General features: G+C 43.3%; 1 protein-coding gene across 1 annotated transcript; it reads left to right on the top strand.

Annotated features, from left to right (window-relative positions):
• The first annotated feature begins 215 nt into the window (after nucleotides 1-215).
• Nucleotides 216-8,773, top strand: LOC135392385 (THAP domain-containing protein 2-like). Its single transcript, XM_064623100.1, has 3 exons — nucleotides 216-286; nucleotides 7,268-7,463; nucleotides 8,294-8,773. Exons 1-3 carry the CDS (start codon nucleotides 216-218, stop codon nucleotides 8,771-8,773), a joined length of 747 nt encoding a protein of 248 aa, XP_064479170.1.
• The last annotated feature ends 227 nt before the right edge of the window (nucleotides 8,774-9,000 follow it).

Genomic DNA, 9,000 nt, shown 5'->3' with positions numbered 1-9,000 from the left:
CGTTTAACACCGCCGTGACCCTGTATGTTCTGAATGGAGCAGAAGTGTGGAACGATGCCATCGCCGAAAGGTGGACCAGAAAAGTTGGCTGTTTCAGTGTACCCCGTGTTTCGATGTGCCCCCCTCTCCCCTGTATAGTTATTTAAAAAATGGTGCCAAAGGTAGTCTCGCCATAGTAGCCCAGGCAGAACAACAACAACAACAACAACTAAATCATGACTATGGCCTGGGGCAGGCAGAACACATTCCCCTGTGGACGTCTGAAAGATGATGTCTTGATGGCAAGGTACCGGATGTCATCTGAGAGCTTCCTAGATGGACGTCCCTGGTTGTATATCCGCAGGATGTATCGTGTCGGCTGGTTCAATAACTGTCCTGAATAACTCCCAGACGGAGTGTTACATGGAGCATTTATTGCGAAAGACACAGATATACGCGATTATGTAGCACTGCAAAAGTTTGCCTTCCGATGGACCGACTGAGTTTCAAATACCTGTAGAGGCACCATCATCGTCCATGCCAATAGCGCCCCGCGCGCGGAGAATAAACTGTGTGGCGCAAGCCATTTTAGTCCGCACTGAGTGTCACGGTCAATGGTCTGTGTGTCATTTGCTTACCCGTTAGCCACATTCTGCTGTCCTGGACTTTCCAGTTACACCATGTCTATGGGCGACAACCGGACTCCGACCTTCTGCTGCAGCCGTCTCGGCCATTGCGGTTAAGTTAAGCCGTTCTAGGACAGGAACCCTTCCACCTGGTTCATCCAAGGCGAGGCTCAATTTAATCTTTCCTGCATTGCCTCCGAGCAGAGCTTCTACCACGTCATATCGACACTATCTCCATCTACTGCTGAAGAAGTCTATGAGGTTATCGCTCCGATCTACTATATAACAAGCTGAAGTCCGCTCTACTCTAGAGCACGTCCCGCTCCGACGGCTCTCGGCTTCAATAACTCTCTCAGCGGAGGAACTCGGAGACTGGCGCCCTACCCAGCTGTTACGCCACATGAAGCAGCTTCTTGGCGACACTTCTGCGTCTTCCAACGACAGTTTCTGATGGGGTCTGCTGGTATAACCGTCGCTTCGGAGCAGACGCTTATCACTGCCTCCAGCCATGCTCATGGACGGGAAACCCAGTAGTAGAAGGGGGAAGATTATCCTAACCAAGGATACTGGTGACCATCGGTATCCCCCCATCCAATATCGGAGGGTATTTGGAGCAGGATACTCGGCGCCAAGACCGCCCCGCACCTTTCGCGGCCGCGCGTCGCGCACAGAGGGCTTTCCCTCCCGCGCTCGTGCGTACAAAGGGCTTTCCTTTTCGCGTTTGAACATGCATCAACATGCAAAATATATCTTATTCCCTTTCCACATCATTTATTATATCCCCGAACGAGGAGGTTCAATCCTCATTTATCAACTATCAACTCACCCATCAACTTCCTTCACAAAAATGGGAGCTGCATGGAAGCTTTTGACTCGATGTTTCGGAAAAGAAAAGAATGAGAGGGAGACGACTGACGAGAAAAAATGGCGACTTAAACAAGAAATATATGAAGCAAAAGCAGAAGCTGTGAGGAGGTTCCTCGCACACGAGCGTCGTATAGAAATGAAGCGTAGTTCTGCAAAAAGTCAAGACGATCAAATCGATGGGTATTGGTGAGATATACAATAAATCCGATTCTCACATCATTACTTATTCATTGCCTCGTTTACTTTTGCGACGTGATGTCTGACGTAGGTCGGTTTGCCTTTATCCACCCTGCAAGGGTTATTATTTGCGGTCCTTCCATGTCGGGTAAAATCTATCTCGTTTGTGACATTCTAAGAAATCTTACGGTATTCACTGTAGTCCCAGAGCAAATCTTTTACGTTAGCAAATATGATGCAACCTGGCAAAATGAATTCGCAAATGAGGTTACATTCCAGAAAAAGCTACCAAAGACATGGGATGAGAGCGTGCCTACTTTGATTATAGTCGACGATCTCATGACTGAGAAGAATGTGGTACAAGAAATGGTTCATCTCTATACGAGAGCATCACATCATAAGAACGCGTTCATTATTTTTTTGGTCAGTACTTATTTCACAACGATGTCAACTATAGAACATTATCTCACAATAGCACATATATAATATTAGTTAAATAATTTAAGGTCACGCTTGTAACTGGAACTTTTAGGACGCCAGATCTTCGGCAAAGCTCAATTACCGTAGTTTATCAGTGCATTTGAGCAGGCAACAGAGAAACCCTTTGGTTATCTAGTAGTTGACCTACACCCTCTGATGCAGTCTCAATTTCGACTGCGAACAGGCATTACTGGAAACGTTCGCCAGTTTGTTTTCTTGCCAAAATGAAAAGTCTGCGCCATCATTTAACTTTTCTAAAAGTCCTTGCAACGTGTACTCCCAAAGAGCGCGATGAGATTTTAAAGGAGGCGCCACCTCAGAGCATAGAAGCTCTTTCTGAAGTCTGTAAGAATATATTGAATGGTAATATTAAACTACCACCCAGATTGTTCAAAGAGCTGGAAAAGTATAAACACACCATTCGATACATTGCATATAAAACGCTGCACAAATCACCAAAAAGACTAAGATCTTTCCTCTATCACCAGAGGGGAGGACTAGTGCCTCCCCTCCCCTTGCTGCTCACGGGCTTAACCAGTGTGCTCGGTGGTGTCGCAGGTCGTGCTCCAGCGAAAACGGTAGGTGTATAAAAAATGGCTACAAATGTTGAAGTATTGACTCCTATCGAATCAATTCTGGAATCTAACCAACCCTGCTGGAAACCGTCTCATTCAAAAACCTATGAAAATCTCATTGAACCTATTGGATATCATGTACACAAATCTCATTCAGTCTAATAGCGATAAAACCCCGGTGCAGGGGACACAAAGAGACAACACAGACGAAGCACTGACTGACAAACAACTTTAATGGCAGGGACACATCTTAAATATACCAACTGCACACCCGACCCTATCTACCTTAGCCAAAACCAAATCACTAAGTACCGGAGCAATTTTTGATCCCATACACAAGAAATGATCTTTAATTAAAGTTGTTTTTCAGTCAGTGCTTCGTCTGTGTTGTCTCTTTGTGTCCCCTGCACCGGGGTTTTATCGCTTTTTCTAATTCAGTGACTGTGAAAATTCTCATTCCCAATAGATGATTTGGGACAAATATTACGTTGAAAATGGTGCCATATTCAATGAGTCTTAATGAGAAATCACAGTATGTGTTAATGTGACGTAAGAAATCACAGCAAGTGTTAATGATATGTAATGAGAAGTGGTGGCTTCAAACTCATTGAATGTCCCCGTCATGTCTCATTGAACCAATGAGCCCCAGCAGGATATTTCTCATTGGGATGGATCTCCATTTCGATTCGCCAGTAGGTTTGTTGTGGTATAGTCACATTAGATGTGTAGAGCTTTCCAATGAGTATAAATGAATTCGCACAAAAATGAATTAGACTCAATGTGATTTGGATAATTTACTGGATCAATGCACTACATATTGTATTCTATCACAGCACATATTTCAGCTTGGGTGTAATATTCTCAGTCGCACTGTGCCTTCACAGATGCGAAATGTTTGGCTAGTAATACTGTCGTGCATCAGATAGTGGGAAATAGAAAATCTAAAAGATGTAATTAACATTTAGCAGTGGCTGAAGGCGCAGCCTCCTTCACTCCTGCTTCTTTTCCAGGGAGCACCTCATAAAGCGCAACAATGCAGTGTAAACCGAACCTAGAGAAGAGGTTGCCGGCAGTCACTGTACAGAATTAAGAGAAACAAATTTGAAGGTATCTTGGACGGAGCAAAGTATGAAGCATTATCCCAGTCCGGTTAGGTCCTGTCATCAATTGACAACTTCTCTTATACATTTAATACCGATGGGGCACAAGTAGCACAAGTTAAATCAGCAAAAAATAGCTTGGTCAATTCACGTGATCATAAATGAGCTGCCGCAAACTATGAGGCAAATTGTGGTAAAGGAAAGCTGGACATGAACACCTTACTCGTTTCTGTAGACGATGCAAAGAATATTTTCAGTGATGTGACATTGAAGTCATGAAAGTCATGGAAGTCAGGAAGCATTGTTCAAAGCAGATTTATTGGACTATGCTGGGCGTTGTACGGAGTGCCACGTGGCTGTGTGGAGCCAAAGAAGCATTCTGCAGGTGTTTTCTTTTATTCGTCACATAAATTGTAGTTAGAAACTAGCAAAGCAATATAGACGCCGTTTTTGCAATTGAGTAATATGGACAGGTGAACATTCTCCGGAGGAAAGTCTGTAACTACAAGATCAATAATTACCTAATAATGATTAATTAACTCTTTAATTATAGGATTTCGTAAAGGAATATGTTCCTCGTTGAAAGATATTCAATGTGGAAATATTTGTTAAATGCGCACCTGTGTTGAAATGTTCATCGCTCAATTTCGCTATGCAAATGACCCGAATCAAGAAATACGCAGTTTGCAAACGCAGAAACGATGCGACCTTTGCCTTATCCGGGTAGAAGAGCGGTCTATGTGGCCATTAGCTCCTACATCAATCAGTTTCATCGCTCCAAATTACGTGGCCCTCCCACTTGGGTTGCATGTCGCTCTTTAGTTCATGTTCCGGCTCATTTGCATAGCGAAATTCCGCGACAGATATTTCAACGCACGTGCGCGTTTGTGTGTTTTTTTCAACATGAAATTACTTTCGACGCCGAATAGATCCCGTTCTGTTATTTCGCCTTTGCGAGACGTCCCCTAATTAAAGAGCTAATGAACTTTAGGTAATTCGTGATCATATAGTTGCATGATTTTCTTCGAGCGAATGTTCGCCTGGCCATTTAACTCAACTGAAAAATGGCATCTATTTTGCTCTACTAGTTTTTAATAAAAATGTTGTAGCGAATAAAAACAAACATCCTGTATGTTTGTAAGAAACAAACAATAATCATCATTAGCAGAAGAATAATGATGCCACGAAGCTCTTTATTAAAACCACCAAAGGACTTCAGAGAATATAGCTGTTGGAAGCCCTCAGAATAGAAAGGTTGGTTACTTTTCTAAGTTCACCCATGTATATAGGTTATCCTTACTCAAAACTTACATCAGATCTCGTTGAAGCAACTGATTCACTAACTGCTGCACGAGGAAGCTGAAAAGGCTGAAATATGCCGAGAAAATTATGAAGTGACAATGAGCAATAAATTGGAAGATTTATTGTAAGAATATGAGACAGTTTGGCTGCAAATGAAGACACTATCTATGCGAACTCGTTTAAAAGAAAGAAAGGTGCATGAAAAAGGAAGCTAAAACAAGGGAAACGCCACTCTGCTTCATTAATTTCTGATCCAAAGTTGATCTACACTAACAGGTATGAAAACAGATATACTACAAATATCCAGTGTACATACAGCAACAGTGACAGCACTATAAGGAGATAATGTGTGACACAATTTGAAGCAGGCAAAATCTGATACATGCATATGAGAAATCACGAACGTCACTTATCCAGTAGCATCTTCTCATCTAATTGTCCGACAAAGTAAGTCCGTCTAGTGCAAGCGGGATGATGGCACATCATGAAGGCACTTCAGAGAACTATGGGTAAATATCGGGTAACTAGAACACCTCGGGTTCGCTTGGGAGTTGAGGAGCGTCCGAAACACGTCGCTTACCTTTGTGCTAACAGAGTTCGTGCACGGGTTCAGGAACAAAATGCGTGACGGAGGACCTCACTACACAAATGCAAAGACGTTCAGATTTTTATACGGTCGGCGGAGCTGAAGGGCAGGAAGCACCATCTAATTTACCAGACTCCATCTTAGATCCTACACGCCAACAGACGTTTCCAAGTTCAAAACATATTCCAAGGTATATCTAAACAGGTAGCGCAACTCCCATAGGCCCCTGTGTCTTCAGAATGACGCCATGACAGAGACGGTCAGCGCCATCCATCCGTTGCGCGGGCTACTGCGATTGTAAATAAATGGCGTCAGGGGTGACGTCAGCAGTATGGATAATAAGTAGTGCATAATTGGCTATGGCACGTTTTCGTTTGCGCTCTTCGTTTGCGTTGTATTCCCTTTTTCTCACCCGTGCAACAGTACCAGACGAGAACACCGAACAAATAAATAGTATCAGGTTTAATGAAACATATCAATACGAAATACATATAGTTATCACATATCTTGACAACTCCAAACAGAAGGGCACCGTGATAGCACACAGAAATGAGGCAGGTTCACTTAAGCTCCATTTCTCACCTAGAGCACTACGCACATGCAGTGATTACACGTTTGCATTTATTCAATGAGTGGCCATTTCAACAAAACATAACATCGTTGGTGCACAGCTGATTCCTGCTAACACTCACGCTATCATGGCCGCTCGTCCCATGATTTTTTTTTTTCGCGGGGCCAACAACAGGGGATGCATTGTATTCATCAGTTCACACGTGTTATAATCTTGGCCTACAGCTCCGAGATGCCAACGTCGCTACCTGTTTAACCCAAAAAGTATACGAACTCCGCATTATAATGCACGGACACACGGCACGGATACACAGATAACCACGCCCACTGTGACACATGTGCAAAGGAGCAGGATACGGAAACGTACTCGGGTGGTAGATGATTTCGTATATGTGCACGAGTGGGGCAACAGAAAGTTTTTTCTACATTGAAATTATGAATAACCTATTAGTACGCACACAACCCATGCCCACGTTCTAAAGTTTTTGTGTTTACGATCGTACCTCTACTGTCAACACCCAGGATCGCTCGAGCCTCATGATGGTAGCCTTGCCGATGGGTCTGATTTAGTATTTTCGCTTGTTTTCGCTACCAATTTAGATATACCTTGCATATTCCACTGATCTCTATAGTATATGGCTGGATCGCGCATAGGGTGCTCCACAGCGTGGAACCGGCCGCCATATTGGTGGGCCAAACACGTACTGTCGTCTGCATTTAGTTAAGCGCGGCTGCCCGCAATTTTTTTGTTTCCTTTAAATTAGAGGGCATGCCATGCCAGCTTGTTGCAGTTTTCAGTGCACTTCACGCACGGACAGACGAAAGGGGTTAACTTTTCACAGGTAAGCTATTTATTTTGAGGAAAAACAGTGTTTATTCGTATCGCATGTATGTGACACTCGCGCTTGCTCGCGCTGCTACTTCGCTGGTGCCGTTAGGTACTAAGAAATTATGTTTGGCTGCTCTATTTATGTATTTTCTACACAATGTGCTTGTGCTATACAGGTTCCCTCACAGTCGGCCAGCCGTGCTGAAGAAGTGGGTGCAGAAGATGCATCGCAAAAATTGGGCCCCATCTAAATCTTCGGTGCTCTGCAGCAGACACTTTCAGGAGGCCTGTTTCGATCGTACAGGGCAAACTGCGCGACTCAAGAGTGATGCTGTGCCTACAAAGTTTGACTTTCCACAGCACCTCCTGAAAGTAAACACAATAGTAACACATTAGAATTTGCCTGGGAACCTGTGTAATGTGCAGCAATTCTGAATGTGGTAGTTGATCCAACAAGCTCAGTACAAGTCTTCAGAAGTGAAACATCAGTCAACATACATGACACAACAAAACTTATGCGACAAAATTTATGGTACAAAATAATTTACATTGCCTGCTAGGCTTTCTGTCATCATCTTTAAGGCTCATGACAATGGAAGAAATAGCTTGCAAACAAAATTCTGTTATATTGAGGTTCCACAACTTCTCAGTTTTAGCTGGTGGTGATCACAACAGCTCTGAATTTGTGCACTGTGCTCTGGGTGCAAAGTCTCACATTGCACTTGCTGGACTGAACTGACACTACTACTTTTTGCTTTTATGGTTCTTCACAATGTAATTTTACGTTCACTACCTAGAAATGCAGAGTCATGTCCCTGATTTCATTATTCAAGACTATCCTAGTATAAGGTCAGGGTCCTGTGGCGTAATATTCGAGCTTGTAGGAACCAACACATATACTAGCTCGTTAGGTATTTCTCATTGCATGAGAAATACCTAACGAGCTAGTATATGTATTGGTTCCTAAATAAATTGGTTCCTAAATAAATTGGTTCCTATTGCAAAAATAAATAAATAAATAATAATGAAGGAAAAATAATAATTTCTAGGTTTTCACTGCAGTGCCCACTGACCTCCATCATGACCTCAGTTCCTGGCATGTGCAAGAAATGTGGAAATAAATGCTGAATTTAACAAATGTTGTCATTTATCCCACATGAACAACAGCTTCTAAAAATAATTAATTAATGTTTCCATCACAGAGGGTACAGCCAAGAAAACCACCTCCAACAAGACATAACATAGAGGTAGAGCAGGACGTCAACCATGAGATTTCAGAGCCAGGACCATCGTGGGCTGCAGGTCCAGGGGTCTTGTCACCTCAGCAGGTCCGATCCTCACATAACCTTGCTGCTGACCACACATACACAGTGCAAAAGAGTCCACGGACCTTAAAAAGGAAGATAGACATCACAGTTGAAGCACTGGACAACGTGAAGAAGAAGCTGAAACGCTCTGAAGAAAATGCCCGAAGACTGAAGAAAAAGGTACTCACTGCGGAGAGTGTTATAGAAGATCTCGAGAAGAAATCTCTCGTATCAAGTCAATGCACTGACATGCTTCGTGGCACCTTGTCTGATGTGCAGCTAGATTTAGTACTGCACACCCTACAGAACAAAGCTGGAAAAGTAAGCAGAGAGCAGTATTCCCAGTCACTGCGTAGCTTTGCGCTCACTCTCTAGTTTTATTCAGCAAAGGCATACGAGTACGTCAGGAAGTCATTTAACCTTTCGCTTCCACACTAGGCGACAATTAGGTCGTGGTACAGCTCTATACACGGCGAACCAGGTTTCACACAGGAAGCTTTGATGCACTCAAGGTTCTAGGTCCACATCTCTGAGACACAACGTTTTCCCTACCTTCTACAAGCACATGTTCGAGTGCTCTCCAGAAGAAAACCACGTCATTC

This window comes from Ornithodoros turicata, chromosome 4 (assembly GCF_037126465.1).
Source record: "Ornithodoros turicata isolate Travis chromosome 4, ASM3712646v1, whole genome shotgun sequence".
NCBI lineage: Eukaryota > Metazoa > Arthropoda > Arachnida > Ixodida > Argasidae > Ornithodoros > Ornithodoros turicata.
The sequence above is the reverse complement of the archived record's forward strand: the minus strand, read 5'-3'. Positions and strand labels throughout refer to the sequence as shown.